The following is a 17,612-nucleotide window of genomic DNA, read 5'->3' as shown; positions in this document are numbered from 1 at the left end:
CCACAATTCAGCCATGATTGCGGTGGTGCCTTTCAACTGGTGTGGCTCGTCTCAATTGGGCCTTTGTCTCTTCACGTCTAGGAGTGTTCCCAGCCTTGAAGTTTAATTGCCGTTGTTTGGGGTCAGTGCATCCCATTTTGTTAATTCACACCAGAGGAGGTACTGTAGAACCCAAGATGGACCACAATAGGTAGGGTGCTCCGCCTCAACTCACCTCCAGCACACAGGTCCCAGCGCAGGAAGGCCGCGAAACTCCCACCGTCATTAGATTATTTAATGTGGGGGGCACTCGCTGCCAGAGTGTCTATTAATCGGTGCAGCAAATGGTGGTCCTCAGGCCTCAATGAGCCAGTGAAAGAGGAGAGGCACAGGGCATAAATAACCTGTAGTAAGCATGATTTTCAGCTGCAGGTGATAACAATATCCCTACCATTCCCCACTTTCCCAGCTTTGCAAAGAAAAAAATCAGGGAGAGCAAGGGAGAGAGATGCGGCCTAGTGCTGCTGGTGGGAGCTGAATTCGGGAAAAGCTGCCTGGATTACATGGTACCTCCTACCTCGCGTACCATCCGCAGCAGGAGAGCATTCCCCGGCCAGCAGTGCCCAGAGCAGGAGGTTTCAATGCGGTCCCCACCACGTCCAGACTGATTCGCTTATTATTTTAAGACCCCTGAGTTGGAGTCAGCCTGCAGTCTGCCTCGCACTCTCCGGGCCCCGCCGTCAAGCTCACCTGGGACCCCTGTCGTCTCAGGGCCTCCGAGGGCCGCGTCAAGACCGGAAGCGTGTTCGATCCGACCTCAGCGCTGCGGGCACCTTTTAGGACAGCGAGCGGCCTATTTAGCAGGCGGACACCCACATAGTAGCTCCAGTGCAGGCAGTTGAATTGTAGCTGCGTTAGACGAGGCAGCAGTAGAACTATCTGAGCAGCGGCTACTGAGTCAGGCGGCCAAATTGGTCGCTGGCTCGGCCACGCCCCCGGTACTTTAAGCCGCTTGAGGAAAGATGTTTGTCTCAAAAAATTGGGGGAGTAATACCCTCACCAAATTTGTTCCAGTAGTGCCACAGCAAGTAGTCATGAGGAGAGGGTGTATGCCGTAATTCCTGAATAAGCTGTTTTACTTTGCAGGACCAAGAGTCCAAATTCATATAACTTTAAGAGGGGTCGAGGGACCCAGCAGGTAGAAGAGAAATGGGCAAAAACTCTTGAGCTTTAGTTAATTTGTCTACGATTATTTAAATTTGATCTATGAAGTAGTTTGAGAGGTTAGTCACCAGCTCTTGAAATGGAATTACCCTGCTCTTTGTGAAGTTAGCTATTTTAAACAGTTCATTTGGCCAGTTGGGTGCAATTAAGAATTTTCATAGAATAATGGTCTTGTTTACCTTTTCTCAACATGTTATATTAATGTAGTTGTTTCTTATATAATTATTTATCTTCTGCTTTAGGAGATTTACACCATGCTCCTTCAAGTTGTCTTAGTTCATGCTTTTCCTATCTTAGGGCGGTTGAGTGCCACTGGCAGGCAGCCTGGTAATGGACCTGTGCTAGACCAATTCTATCACAAATCTGATTAAGGTGATCATAAAAAGGTTTAAGAACTTAATTAAGATTAGTATTGGATGTGAGGATCAGGGAGGTCTCAAGCCTTATCGTTGTGATGTTTACCAGTAAAAATATTGACCAGGGTCATGAAATTACCCTTGTTTTATAGGTACCCTTTTTCTCAACCGGGAAGGTGTCGTATAAATCAAAAGTCATTATATGGTGGGGGTGGGGTGCGGCCTGGTTGGCCAAGATTGTGGTCAAGCCTTAGAACCGCTCCCGTCGCCTGCTACTTATCAGCTACCATCCTAACTGACAACGTTGATCGTCTTGCTTGGAAGGAAACTGGGACGGTAAACAACGTTTACCGCTAAACTTTTTCCCCGCAGGGAATTATAACGCGGTCGTTATAACGACCATGTTATAATTCCGCATACCATTACTCCGCAAGCCGGAACAACGACTTGAGGAGGTGGGAGAAGGTGTTGGATTTAAAATCCAACACCATCCCTAATGTCCACACAGACTGGAGTTGGAATAGTAAATTAGACAACATCCAGCACCCCCCCTCCGCAAGTCGTTGTTACAACTTGCGGGGTAATGGTATGCGGAATTACAACGCAGTCGTTGTAACGACCGCGTTGTAATTCCGCGGGGGAAAAAGACGGTGGGATAAATGAGGCATATTCCACTGGGACTCATCGCAGTGCCGAGGGGGCCATTTCCAGGCCCATGAAGTGCCTCCTGTTAGGTGAGTTGCAGCGTGGGGACCAGTCAGAGAATCAAGCCGCTGGAGTGGTGCTGCACTGCTATTGACACACCAAGCTCTGCGGTGCCACTGGCCCGCTTCCATGGCAGTGCGAGGAGGTCTTCTGCCCTGCTCTGATTGGCAGAGGAGAGAGAACTCAGCTTGAGAGCGAGTTCTGCCCTCCTGGGCTCTGGCAAGGCCTTGTGGTGGGATTGGGCTCTCAGGCCTGGCTGCAGCTGCACCGTGGAGGTTCCCGACTGCTGGAGGCCCGGCCCTGTGGTGACGGGCCTTTCCCCTCATCAATCTGCTGCCAGAGGTTCTAGAAAAATCCCAGTGTGGCCTGGCCGGCAGTGCTTCTTGCTGTAGCTAAGCTCAGGGTGGAGGTACACTCTTCTGAAGCGCAGGATTCGAGTTGAGGGGTACGCCGCAATTCGACTGGATGGAGGGCCCACCCTTTTTTGTTTTTCGTCCCTCCAGAGTCTTGGAGGTATGCGGGGGAGATTCTGCTGTAGTGCGGCGGTCAGAGGACGATTGTGTGCGGAGGAGGCAGGGGCAGTCTGACAGGCCTTGCCCTCTGAGCTGAGGCCATACGCATGTGGCCAGAAGCGTAGCAAACCTAGGAGTTGGAGGCGGAAGAGCTTTGGTTTCTGCGGTTGTCCCCAGGGGGAGCCCCAACAACATTCCCTCTGAAAGGATTGAGGGAATGGACTGGATTCAAGTCAAACATTGAAGTAGAGTCAGCCATCCCTTTGTAATCTGAGCCTTTTAATGAGAACTGGGTCTGATTAATCCACCAATAGCAAACCAATGTAATTGATTAACTGATCAACCTTTACCCCACGATGCGGAATACTTCCCTGGATCTCAATCATACCACTATAGAAGTTACTGATATTGGGCCGAAAGGCAAAATCTATGCATGATATAAAAAAGGAAATACACAGAACTGCAATGGGGTGCTCATATGGGCGAGAGGAGTGGATCAAGATGCAATCGCCCTTTAATGTGACAAACAAGCACTACTCTAGAACTCTGCTGAATACATACAAATAGTATGCCTACTATTAACTGGGAAGTACATTATACTCACCGGTGGTACACAAAATTCTTTTTTTCCTCTTAGGGTCAAGGTGGTCTATGGAATACGACTCTGCTTCTGTTTTGATACTGAATGAAACAAGAGGTGCCATATCTTCATGTCCTATTATAAAAATGAACTATTAATATCGGATTGACAGACTCATCTGGTAATTTATCCATTCCATATATTTTTTTAAAGGCCAATGAAGACAAAAAAAAAAGAGAATGAGTAAGAAAAATATTAGTCTCCTAACATGACTGCAAAGAAAGAGAATCCATTAGGTGAAAAGTGCAAAAGTAGAAGATGTGAGAGAATGGGATAAGGAACAACATGGCTTTCTGACTGCAACAGGAAAAGAGATGTAAAAGAGAAATGAGTAAGCAAAAAATGGCAAACATAATTCAGATAGCAAATTAATTTATGAGCATTTATTCCTAAGAGATCATTACTGACAAACATTCATTTACCTGTTCTGTACACCACAGTAAGCAGCATGGTTTAATCCTATATACAGTTAACTTTAATGTTCTCCTTTGTAGGTCTGGCTAAACTTGGTAAGTCCTTATGTCACAACACACAAAAAACCACAACAGACAACATACACTGCGTAGAGAAAGGGGCTTTCCAACGCCCTCAATCATCAATTGGCTTGTTCAGGAAAGCCTCTTACAGGCACTGGTATGCTGGATAGTCCATCACATTTGGGATCAGAACACAATAGCCTGCAGATGTCTACATTTGGACGGTATTTTGTTAAAAGTAAAAAGTCTGTCTTTCGCTTAATTGCAGCTATGAAGCAGTGGCTTCTTCCTGCAGCATTCTGACTTCCCAAGATGGTGGGCACTGGAAGAGAGCATGTAGACAGCATCAGCATCTCTGCTGTTCCAATGATATGAGATTATTATAAGGACTAATGAAAGCTGTAAAAACAAATGGTTAATGGGTTGAGGAGAATGGAAGCCCCACTCAGGCAACAACCACAATCCTTGCCAGGGCGAACCACAATAAGTCACTAAATTAACCTGTGCTTAACCGTTTGGTAGCTTAGCACACAAGCATTAGGCTTAACCTAGGGGCAATGAGTAAAGTAAATATGTAGCAGGCAAGCAGTAATAAAGTAAAAGCATAGCAAAAGAAAATTCCAAACCAATTTAGAAACATAGGATACATTTGAATAAATGAGAAAGATACCAAAATAACAAGAATCCAATCAGTACAACTGTAGATAGGCATGTTTTAGTGGAAATCGCTCCTAAATGCCTATAGCTTCAGTCGCAGTCATCTGATCTCTCGAGACTGGGGGGGAAGTCACAAGTTCAGGCCAATCGCATTGGAGCGCAAGTCGGATACACAGACCAGGTTAGCTCTTCTGAAATGTTACCTTCTAAGGCTGGTGCAAAGGGTTCCGGACCCGTTGGAGGAGGCAACGAGGAGGAGGGTGAGAGCCGCGAACGGTTGTTGCTGTTGAGTGAAGAGCAGGTCGGGTGTTGTGGACAGCCATCGCTATAGCTTGAAAAGCTTGTCAAGCATCACAGATGGTCTTTGCTGAATATTCACACTGGTGATCGTCCTGGGCTGCTGTTGTTGCAGTGTGAAATGAAGGCTTCACATTGCAGGTTTCATAGGAGCTTCGTATTTGTCGTTGTTGCGGGCGTCAGAGTCTAGGCAAAAACACCTCATTTGCAGTTGCGAGGAGCCTAACCTTCAGAATTTTCACGTTTACTTTAGGAGGGGTTCTGCCAGCCAAGGGTCCAGGATCTGGGAAGGCACCTATTGGAGATCAGGACTCACTCCTGTAGGGTTCAGGTAGGTCAAGTTGCAGCAGGTCAGCTGGGTAGTTGCAGAGAGGCCTCTGAAGCTTGTTGTGTCCCTGTAGCTCACATAGGAGGGCAGCCAACTGATCTTGGAGACACAGAGGTTAGCCTGGGATGAAGGCAAGAAGGTCCTATCGTCCTTCTGGGACTGTAGGGCAGTCCTTCAAGCAGCAGGGCAGTCTTCTGGCAGCTGGGCAGTCCTTCTGTAACTTCCACTGGCTCAGGAATGTTCTGATCAGTGGCTCTGATGCTCCAGCTTTTATACCTAGAGCTAGCCCTTGAGAGGTGGATTTGGGCCAGGGGAGTGGGGCGGGGGTCAATTGCACTGCCTGTCCTATCAATACATTGGGTTCTGGAAAGTTCTTCCTTGGTCCAGGCTCCAAACTTTCTGGGGGGACAAAGGGGAGGGCAGACCTGTTGTCAGGTTCCTTTGTGCATGCAGGAGGCAAAATCATTTGAAGCATAAGGGGTCCTGGGTACAACCCCTCCCCATTCAACCTGCCAGGGTGGCCCTTTGTGCCCACTCCATATCCCCTTACTAATTACTGTCTGGAAGCAATATAAGTGAAGTCAAGTCAAACAAGCTTTATTCGGTTTGTACGATACAACCATAAAAGCATTCTAAAAATGATATACATTGTTCCAGTACACGTGCCATATACACAAACAATCTAGTACATTCTGGTACAAAAAGTGCATTGCAATATTAGAAGAGAGTTAAAAACGAATCAATTAAAAGTTTCCCAGTCCAATACATAAAATGAATATAAACTTGAACAAGATTTAAAAATAGTTTGCATTGTTCCACCAAGGATACCATGTACTCAGTCAATCCAGTATATTCTATTACATAAAGTGCATAATCAAAAGAGGATTAAAAACAAATTAAGATATAGTACATATTCAGCTAAGTAGATTACATAATTGCACAGGATCTAAAAAGGACCAATAGCTAAAAAATAAGTGATTACGTTATTTTGTGTCTCGAGATCCAATTTCCTCATATGTTAGGGCCTCCAAATAGGAATTATCTATTCTTTGTTTGATCACCATTTGTATAAAAGTAATTACTGCATTACAAATCATTTTGTTTTCTAAACTATAAATATATATATAAAAGCCTGTTTATAAAAATACAGTTTATCAACAAACAATAAACGAAATGCATATTTCCGAATTTCTCTGTAAACGGAACAAAAAAGCATAAAATGCAGGGTAGTGTGTGGCAATTTTCCATCACAGGGGCAGTGTGGGCGAGAGCAATGCCACTTGCCCCTCTTTGGAAATGCAAACAAGTGATGGGGGGTACCCAACCCAATCTAGTTAGGTAAAACCTATGTTGTATATTTCTTGTACTCAATAAATATAGTTGGGTACTCAATGATACTGGCCCTTCACAATATGATCTAATCTTCTGTTTAGTGCGGTACACCCTTTCTCTCAGTGTATCTCTGGATGTTATAAGTCTCTGTTTTAGGTCCCTTTTACTGCAATTCCGAATACTCGCCGGGTCTCTAAAATCGGATGCCCACTTTACACTCTATTAAGAGATTGTAAATTGATAGGAACCAAGAATTTTTTTTGTAGTGATCTAGGGTTAAACAGTTGTTTATTATCATCCTAGTGAATTTCGTTTAATCTTTGGTCCAAATCCTGTGCCAAAGCATAAAGGCTGCCGTACTAATGTTATCACTAATGTAACGGACAGAAAGTTCTCTACGGATTATATACGCAGGGGTAGAATCAGGGACTGCTAAAAGCCTCCTTAAAAATGTGTTTTTCCCAGTTTGCAAAAGTGTATGATTAGCTCTCCCCCATAATGCGGCTCCGTAGCAAGTGCCTGTAAGGTATTTACTCCTGTATAGGGTTAGGATTTCTCTAACTGATTTGTTCCCAATTTTCTGCGAGACTCTAAAAATTGCTTCAACTATTCTTAGGAATTTCAGTTTGCAGCGGTCTATGTGGGTATCTCAGCTACCATGGTTAGCGAAAAGAAGACCTAAATATGAAAGAGAGTTTATTCTTTCTATAGGAACCCCTTCCATATGATGGTTTTTAAGTTTGGTTTTCCCCTACTGCAAGTCATTGTAAATGTTTTGCTGAGATTTAGTATTCCATTTTTCCCATTCATATAAAGTGCAAAATTCTCAATTAGACATTGTAGCTCCTTTGCTGTCCTTGATAACAGGACAGCTTTGTCCGCATACAAGAGGACTGGCGTAGACCAATTACCAATTTTAGGGGCTTCATCTGCAGTTTTTTGCAGGGTAATATCAACATTATTTATATAAAGGGAAAATAAAAGTGATGCAAGGACACACCCTTGGCATATGCCTCGTGTGACTCTAAAATGGGAGGGATACATTCAACGTTAAGGCCAAAACGGACTCTTGAGATTAATAACGCATACATTTGTGATAGATCTACTATAATGTCCTCTGGAGCACCCATCTCTGTTAAAGATAACCATAGTTTTTCGTGATCAACAAGATCAAAGGCACTTATCAAGTCTACAAAACAGAGATGTAGTTTGCCCTCCTTTGCAGCGGTGTATTTTCCTATCAAGGGTTTGAGGTTAACACACTGCTCAATGGTCCCTATACCCCTTCTAAAGCCATATTGGGACTCGGTGAGAATGTTATTTTCGCTTACCCAAGTTTCTAGACTTTCTAGAAGAATTCTTCTCATAAGTTTAGATGCTGAGTCGAGTAAGGATAAAGGGCGGTAGCATTTTGCGTCCCCTCTATTGCCTTTCTTAAAAATCGGCACTATCACACTTTCTGTCCAACTTGTGGGCAATACCCCCATGCTGTAGCATTACAGACCTTAAGTAAGATTGGTAACCAAAAATCTATATCACTTTTAAAAATATCTATGGGAATCCCCTAGGGGCCAAATGACTTGCAGTTAGCACTTTTGTCTGAGGCAGCTTTAATTGTGTTTGTTGTAATAGGTGCCAAATTTGAGGGAGCCACTTATTTGGATTGAATAGTCATTCAAAATGAGATAGCCAATCTTCAGGTGGTAAGCTTGTTAGATGAGAGGCAACATATAAGAACAGAGCAACGTGTAAACATTCAATGAGACGACATATTCAAGTGCTGTTATTCGTCTTTTATTTTCAGCTGTTGTTAAGGTTATCAACAAGAGCGCCTCGTGTATTCTGGACACTGCGGTTAGACACAGATCGGGATACGTAAGAAAACTACAAATCCCAGAAGTCTTAGCTCCAATCAGGAAGATGGGCAGTTCTATATAGGCGTACACTTCCTGTAGCCTGTGTCGGATATTTTGGAGTTCTGCGACCCTTGCGGAGGAGTTCTGATCCTGTCTTGAGCAATTCTTGTTTCCTGGGTAAGGAAAGCTTCCTGGCCTTTCTCGTAGTGAACTTCGTGATACAACGAAGTTCGGCATTTGCGGCCTGTTTTCTGGCTTTTGTCCTCCGTTGGCGAGTCCTTCCTCAACTCATGCGGAGGGCGGTTTGTTATTTTTCATTGTGTTGTGGTCCCTAGAGTGTGCCTGCTTTGCCCTCCGTTGGACGAGCCTATTCCCTCACGGCTCATGCGGAGGACGAACTGTGTTTGTTTTTGCCAAAGACCCGATACTGATTCATTGTTTTGCCCTCCGTTGGGGAGCCTGCTTTGCAAAGGCTCATGCGGAGGACGATATCGCACCTACCTGTAGGGGCAATTTACCAGGCTTGGAAAATCGGTCCTCTGTTGGAGAGCCAGCGTCTTGCGGTTCATGCAGGGGACCTTCATAGGATATTACGGCAGCAGTATTTTCAAGTCCACATTAGGACAACGGAGTACACTCACCTGGTGTTGGAACATCTTGGGATCTCCTCTATTCCGAAACTGAGGAACTGCACTTTCACCATGTTAAGTCAGTGTTACAAATCTTACAAAAGCATAGCTTGTACAGTAAATTGAGCAAATGCGACTTTCATGTTACAACGGTGGAATTCCTGGGGGTCATGCTCAGCCCATATGGCCAAGAGATGGCCGAACGCAAGATCCGAGCTGTGAAAGAGTGGCCTGTACCTCAGAACGTAAGGGGCGTGCAATGCTTCATCGGCTTTGCTAACTTTTACAGGCGGTTCATCAAACAGTTCTCCCAAGTGGTCGCTCCCATCACACATCTGTTGAGAAAAGCACAGCCTTTTGTCTGGAATCATAAAGCCCATGAAGCATTTGAGGCATTGAAGGAAGCCTTCATGTCTGCTCCGATGCTCGGCCATCCAAATCCCGACAAACCTTATATCGTTGAGGCGGACGCATCTGATGTAGCACTGGGAGCCATACTTTCACAAAGGCATGACCTGACTGGACAGTTACATCCAGAAGCGTATATGTCCAGGTAGTTGAATGGGGCTGAGTGCAATTATTGTATCGCTGAAAAGGAACTTCTGGCTATAAAGGTCGCATTCACTGAATGAAGGCATTTTCTGATGGGGGCCAGACACATGGTCATAGTCTACACAGACCACAGGAACCTCCAGTTCATGACAGCTGCTAGACACCTCACACCAAGGCAGCTTAGGCGGATGCTTTTCTTTTCAGAGTTTCACTTTGCTATAACGTTCAGACCTGGGCCGGAGAATTGGAAAGCAGACGCGCTAACACGACAATCCTCCATTAGGAATACTAAGGCCGAAGTGGAGAAAGCGATCATCGACCCAGTCAAGATGTTGTGTGTTATACAGCCCGATGCATTCCTGAAAGGGATCCTTAAGGGAATAAACACCTTTTACTGGAAAACATGGTTACAGAGCCATAGAGAATGGCAGATCAAGGATGGATTTCCTGTGAACAAGGGACGGCTTTTGGTCCCTACAGTTCCTCTTCGAAAACAAGTGTACAGGTGGTGTCACTGCTCTCCTAGTGCGGGTCATATGGGAGTAGAGAAAACGGTGAAACACATAAATCGACGATGTTGGTGGCCATCTCTGAGATGCCCTGCCGGGTTACTGCAACCTCTACCCACTCCTTCCGTTCCGTGGGAGCGCATATCTCTGGATTTCGTGGTAGGCCTGCCCAACGACCAGGGGTGTACAGCAATTCTGGTGGTAATCGATTACCTGACAAAGATGGGGCATTTCGCTGCATTTCAGCAGGTGCCCACGGTAGGGCAACTAGCACATTTGTTGATGGTACACATTGTTCGGCTGCAGGGACTGCCTGCTGTTATTGTTTCTGATAGGGGTTCCCAGTTTACAGCCCAGTTCTGGAAGTCTTGGTGTTCCTCCCTGCATATCAAGTCGGCTTTGTCCACCAGTTTCCACCCACAGACGGACGGGCAAACGGAGCGTCACAACCAGACCTTGAAGCAATATTTGAGATGCTACGTGGATCATGGCAAGGATAACTGGGTGGACTATTTATGGCTTGCTGAAGTGGCGTAAACAATGCCACCCATAGTGCTACGCAGGTGTCTCCCTTTTATTGTACTTATGGGCGCCATCCACGTTTCCTTCCTTTTCTTCATCCTGTAAAGGAGGACAGAGTGTAAGAGGCTGCAAAGAGGGTTTCGCACATCAAGGACACATTAGTGAGAGCGCAAGTTAATCTCCAGGCAACGAAAGTAGCGTACAAACGCGCAGCCGATAAGCACAGACGTCCTGGTCCCTTGTATCAGGTGGGGCATCTGGTGTGGTTGTCCACCAGGAACATCAGATTTCGGAAACACCGTGTGTTTAACCCTTGTTACATCGGTCCGTAGCTCTTTTGATACATTGCCAGTGGGCACCGACGCACCGTGAGGGAAACGGCCACCGCGAAAACCGGGGACTACATCCCCCAGCAGCCCCGGCACTCCTGTGACGCTCCCGCTGCGCCTGCTGCCTCCATAAGACCACGGAGAGTCTCCCGCATCGCGGGACGCGCGCGGGCGGCGCCGGGCTAAGCCCGGGCAAAGGGCGGGCCGTCTGTGGCCGTCCGGGGCAGGACGAGGCTGGGCTGGGCCACCCTCCAACACCCTTGAAAAGACTTGAGCAGGTACCGTTGACACTGAACTTGTAATATGAATAATGGGGAAACAGAAAAGTACCAAGGGGGACTAAATGCTCCATCGAGGCACTGGTGGAGGACTGTGAACTCTTACTCAGGACAGATGACCCGTTAAACGGGAATGTTGTAGTAAATGCGGGAAGAGTTACTGAAGAGCAAACGGGGACAGGCATACAAGGCCCTCTAGTAATCCCGGATATGTTCTTAGGGAAAAAGCAGGGCAATAGTGTTCCTGTAGAAGTAACTGATACCCCATGTACAAATGTGATTGGTAACACAGATTTAGATTTAGTAGCTATCTGTCCGCCAGTAATTGATCCTATTATAGTTTGTAATAATAGGTTTTCTGTGTTAGCTAATATTGACACCCCCGATGCTGAGACTGTGGTCCAACCAAATCAACTAAGTCCCTCACATTTGGTCTTAGGAGCTGATGATATGGAACAGGGGGGGTGTATAGAATTTTCTATGTCTTCTACTACCCAAGGGGTCAATAGCGTTGCCTTAATTAATATAGTAAATAAACTGTGCAAGACAATAGAGGACATGCAACTAAAGATTGAGGTTCTCACTAACACAGTAAATATTGCCATATCTGGGGGAGGCACATGCTTAAACTGTTGTATGGTAACAAAAGCTGGGCCTGATAAACTGCTAGTCTGCCGTAATTAGTCACGCATAAATACCCCGAATAAGGGGGAGAACAGAAATGTCCAAAGTAAGGAACGAGCACTGAACAATGGTACGGTAAAAGGAAGTAAGGGGCCTCTGTTGGCCCAGCCTAAAGTAGCTGTCGGGCTTCCAAATACAACAGCTAGAGATTTATCATCTGCCCCTAAAGTCGAACCTATTGCCAATGCCAAAACCAACATACCCCCCCAACCCCCCAGGGTAGGACGACTTATTTTACCACCGGAAGCTAATGACCTAGTGGTAGTCCTTACAGGTGTACCACCGCTGAAAGCTAACATCCAGGAGTCAACTGAGGACCTAGTGAGGAAGACTAAATATTGGCTAGATTGTAACCAGTGGGGAAACAACCTTAAAGTATCGCCTCACATTTTGATGGCAAGACGCATAGCATGGGTAGGACCAAATGCAAAGGAAATTGAGGGCGACTGCATAGTTGTTAATTTTAATAGAGGGGATATATCAGGGAAGATATGCAGGACTGCTCACATTAGGGCTCAGGGGGGTATTAAAGTTCTACCCCTAGCCTTTTTCTATCCACCAACTAAAGGGAAAAATCAAAATGTTAAGCGAGGTTTGGGGGATACTTTACCCAGATTTAGTCAACATGCAAATAATGTAAATAATGGGGGAATAGAATCTGGTCCCCAATTTGCAAGGAACCTAGTAAATGTGGGAGGGGACACACAGATTGCAACTAGATTACCATCACTCGCCACCCTTGATGAGAACGATTGACTGGATATAGAGATTTGTAACCAGAGTAGTCAGAGTAGCCATCCAGAGATTTCCAATCCCCATGGGCAAAGTGAATTAAGTAGGCCCAACATTGGTATCCTGAGCTGGAACATCGCTGGTTTAAGAAATAAAAAAAGATGACCCTAAATGGCTGGAACTGATTAAGCGGTTTGATCTGGTAGGGTTTCCAGAAACCTGGGAGCTGGAGGGAGATTGGTGGTTGGATGGATATACATCTTTCACCAACCCAGCGGAAGTGGTACCTTCTGGTAGAGCTAAAGGGGAGCTCCTGTTGCTATTTTCTGTAAAATTACCGTGGCAGTATCAAAGGGTCGAAGTAGGTACACCCCATTGTTTAGCAGTGGAACTGAGGGATTGTAATACTACAAAACTTCTGGTAGTAAATTTCTATAACTCACCAGATTGTGCAAATGGAAATGAACATTTGTTGATCTTAAAATCATTTTTAGAGGACTATAGAGAAAAGCAAACCACTTATTACCCGATTATTCTTTTAGGGGATTTTAATATACACCCGTGTGAGCAGGATTGTCAGGGGGATCTGGATACCGGGGAGACCACAGCCTATCCTATACCCCATTTTGAGCATAATAGACAGGGGGAATGCTTGGAGGAAGACTGAGCGGCAGTGGATCTCTATGAACCCAATATATCGGGACAAATTAACAGGACCCCGACGTTTATTGGTAGGGGCAGTAGCACTGTTATTGATTATATTTTTTTGTCGTCTTTAATGTTGTCTACTGTTATCTTTTATGGGGCAAGACACTCATATTTTAGTGATCACAATCCGGTTATTTTGAAATTAAAAAATGAATGTGGTTTGGTGCAATCCAGGAGACACATGAGGGTAGAGGTTAGCATTAAACCAACTGACCAGGGAAGAAGGCTAAAATGGACAAAGATAATCCCGGAGACTTTTTTAGATACTGTTAGAAATGGGATCCCTGGTTGGCCGAGGCTTGCACCAAGGCCAGGCAGAAATCACCATTTCTAGTTAGGGTAGGGAAGTCACCCTTCAAGACAACCCCTGCTCACCCCCTTGGTAGCTTGGCACGAGCAGTCAGGCTTATCTCGGAGGTCATGTGTAAAGCATTTGCGCACGCACCCCCAGCAACAACATCCCAGGCCCCCCACAAAAGGAACTCCACACAAGATATATATGAAAAATATACTTTGTATTGAAAAACATACTTAGGGATAAATACACAAGATACAATGTGCCAGGGGCACGGGCAGAGTTTACAAGGGAATATATACAGGACAGGGCCAGGGGACCACTGCCACGGATATGCACATGATGGAAATGGCATTTAAGACACATAACAACTGGGAGCTTCCTAGAACTAGTACTAGAACACATAACAACCAGGAGCTAGCATTAGAACACATGACAACCTGGAGCTTAATAGGACTAGCAGTAGAACTCACTCTAACCAGAAGCCATATACACGAGAACTATGATATTTAGGAGGGAAGGCAGGACACAGCACTTAACGTAACAGAAGCACCATCAGAGATGCAACACAGAGTAACTCACATGAATTACATTTAGAACATCAGGCAATAACTTCCAACAGGCCAGCGGCCTTTTCTGGGGCTAGGGCCCCCCAATGTCTCAGAGTCAGGACAGGCTGCAGGGAGCCAAGAATAAACCTACACGTGGCAGCTGCCCACGAAGTGCTGGGCAGCTGAGGGCCAAAGATGGGCCAACATGATGGAGCCTCGCAGGCTCGGGACAGATATACCCAGAGGAGCCTTTTTGGGCTCGAGAACAAGGAATGCTGGGCTGGGGCCGAGCCTCGCAGGCTCGGCGGGACAAGGGTCAAAGGTGGAGCCTCTCGGGGCTCGATAAACGCTGCGTGGGGCGAGCCTCGCAGGCTCGTTAGGTAAATGGCAACGATGGAGCCCCTCGGGCTCGAGGAACAAATATGCCATCTGGGAGCCTCTCGGGGCTCTGGAGCAAAGGGGGAGTCCCTCTCGAGGGACTCGATCTCGCTGGAGCCCCACGGGCCATGACGGAGCCTCTCAGGGCTCGAGGGCAACTGGCAGTGGGCGGGGTCCCTCTCGGGGGACCCGGCATCAGGGGAGGCCCCACAGGCCTCTGAGCATTTCGGCCCTCGTGCTGGAGGGGAGGGGCAGGCACCGACAATGTGCCCCGACGCCCCTCCTCTCCCTCTCTCTGCACTCACCGGGTTTGTGCTCGGCGGCAGCTCTCTCTCGGGCGGCGGCTCTCCTCCCTCTCTCCCCGGGGCTCTCCCCTCACATGGGAGCCTCGGTAGGCGGTTCAGAGCTCCGGCGGGACGGCAGAGCCCCCCAGGACTTCCGGGTGCGCGCGGGGAAGCCCTCCGGGCTGGCCAATCCCTGCGCGGCCCAGAAATGATGCAATCGGAGTCCCGGCGGCCGGGACCAATGAAATTGCGGCAATGCTTTCTCCGGGGCCGCGGCGGTGACGGGGGAAATCTCATGGCAAATGCCGGGTGGGCACCGGCTCGAATAAACAGCGCTCCCAAGCGCTGTGGGTATGAAAAGCGCTCTCCAGCGCTAGGGGGTCAAGGGACAGCGCTCCCAGCGCCATAAGTGGAAAGTAAAGCGCTTTCAGGCGCCAGGGCAGAGATGTAGCGCTCCCAAGCGCTAAGTAAAAATAGCAACAGTCCATAAAAGTCCAGGACCTCAGGGGGAGCACAGCAGCTCCTAGCAGGGCAAGGCCATCAGGAGTCCAGGAGAAGGGCAGGGCCCAGGGAGGCAAGCCAACCCTGGGCCCAAGCAGCAGCAGCCCCTGGCAGATTCAAGTTGGGAACAAGAACGTTTTAGAAGAGGTCACAGCCTTTTTTTATACAAGAAATTCCTTTGTCTAAAGGTGCTGGGTGGGGGAGAAACCAGTCGCAGCTGGTTTTGGGAGTATCTTGTTTTCCCCAACCACCCCTTTCATTCATCAGGCAGGCCCGGTCATCAGACGCCCCCCCACCGGGGGCTGGAGCCAGCATTGTGGGTGGAAAGCCCAGCCCCATACAGGATACAGGCACAGCTCCTCCCTCACATCAGCATGCTAATCTCTCCATTCACCACCGGGGCAGACCCACACAGACTCTTGGAGCCAGGCTCCCCAGCCGGCTTCAGCCAATGACGCGCCAGCACACCTACTGCCCACACACACCCATGTCCAGAAGTGGCACTTCCTTTCTAGACACACACACGCGGCATACATCATCTTGCAGCATTTAACTACACGAGTCCACACATACCAGACTCGAGCCTGTACCCCCCACGCATCCGGAGCTATCAGGGCTACATACATTCCCCATGCATTCCTATGGGAGGCAGGCCTCTCTCATCTACACGCATTCAGAGTGGGAATCACCATCCCCAGGTCACATATACAAGCACAAACTTCAGGGGTGGACCTGCCAGAAGGGCCCAGTCCAACAGATACCCTTTTTTTGTCAATAACGGACATGTTGAATATATGCATGGATTCTATATCTGGGGACATGATGGTTATTGAGGCCTTCACTGCCATTTGTAAACAAATATCTGTGAACTTAATGGCCCCGGTAAAAAGGGGGCAACAAATGGCTGAGAAATGATCTGATACCACCTGTTCGAGGGCACATAGCCTTTTAATGAAAGCTATTAAACAGACCCCACAAAATAGGACTAATGTGGCTATACTTAGAAAGGATTATGTTTGCTGTAAGGGCTAGGAAAAAGGAAATTAGAAGGGAAGCTTGGGAGGCCTTGATGTCGGTTGATGTCTTAAAGAATAGCCGCAGTTTTTGGGAAATTGTAAATAAACCATTTTTTTCTGAAAACGGTAACAATGTGGCAGAATGTAATATCACTGAGGCACAATGGTTAGAACATTTTGAGGCTATATATGATACCCCTACATCGTCTGATCCAACTCCTTGGGCTGTTCCAAGAGATTCAAACCAGTCTTTGAATTTTAAAGAGGATGAAGTAGTTTTGGCCATTAAGGCCATGTCTAGTAACAAGGCCCCAGGCCCAGACGGTGTCCCAGCCGATTTATATAAAACAAATCCAGTCTTCTGGGCACAAGTTTTGACAAAAAAATGTAATACTGCAGCAAAGGGGAATCATCCACCATCCTGGGCCACGTCTATTATAGTTCCTATATTTAAAAAAGGTAACAGAGGAGATGCCTGTTGTTATAGACCAATCTTCCTAATTGATTCGGCGGTAAAGGTCCTGGGGAGGACGGTTTTAGTTAAAATGAAAGGACGGCTAGATGAGAATAATGTAATATCAAATTCTCAATATGGTTTTAGAACTGGCAGGGGGACTCAAGATCAGTGCCTTAATTTATCCCTGTTAATTGGCAAATATACCTCAGCCAAAGGGGGAGTACTCCAGTTGGCATTTATGGACTTATCGTCAGCTTTCGACCTGGTAAACAGGTCAAAGCTCTGGACGATCCTCCTAGAGATGGGGATGGATAAAAGTCTTGTTCACTTCCTAGATGACCTGCATCAGAACCTTACTGCGCGGGTGAGGATCGACCAAGATGGGAACTACACTAGGCACTTTAGCTCTGGACGTGGAGTACGAAAGGGTTGTATTTTAGCACCTTTGCTTTTTACTCTTTATATTAATAATTTAGGTACGTTTTTAGATATAGCCAGTCTAGATGTCCCCAAAATTGGTCAGGTGCGTTGCCCGGTGCTTCTGTATGCCGACTATGCTGTTTTGTTATCCCGCACAGCAGTCGGCCTACAGAAGCTGCTGGTGGGATTTGGTAATTTTATGAAATCCCTGGATTTAAAGGTAAATATAGCCAAGTCACATGTAATGAGTGTAGGTCGCCACAGTAAGCGAAATTGCCGGGCTTTTTATTGCGAAGGCTCCGAAGTTACCAGGGTAACTTCTTTTATTCATTTGGGGATTCTCTTTGATGAGAAAGGTACATGGGCTGCTCAATATAAACTTAAGGTCAATGGCATGGCTAGGGC

The 17,612-nt window shown here is 46.8% G+C and overlaps 1 protein-coding gene across 2 annotated transcripts in view; it reads right to left on the bottom strand.

Annotated features, from left to right (window-relative positions):
- LOC144823539 (uncharacterized) overlaps nt 1-17,612 on the bottom strand; it is a 290,832-nt gene that overhangs the window by 207,481 nt on the left and 65,739 nt on the right. For both annotated transcript variants that reach the window (XM_078682142.1, XM_078682141.1), the window contains exon 4: nt 3,381-3,491. In XM_078682142.1, coding sequence (XP_078538268.1) covers nt 3,381-3,491 — 111 coding nt within the window. The remainder of the gene's footprint in view (nt 1-3,380; nt 3,492-17,612) is intronic.

This window comes from Lissotriton helveticus, chromosome 3_1 (genome assembly GCF_964261635.1).
Source record: "Lissotriton helveticus chromosome 3_1, aLisHel1.1, whole genome shotgun sequence".
NCBI lineage: Eukaryota > Metazoa > Chordata > Amphibia > Caudata > Salamandridae > Lissotriton > Lissotriton helveticus.
The sequence above is the reverse complement of the archived record's forward strand: the minus strand, read 5'-3'. Positions and strand labels throughout refer to the sequence as shown.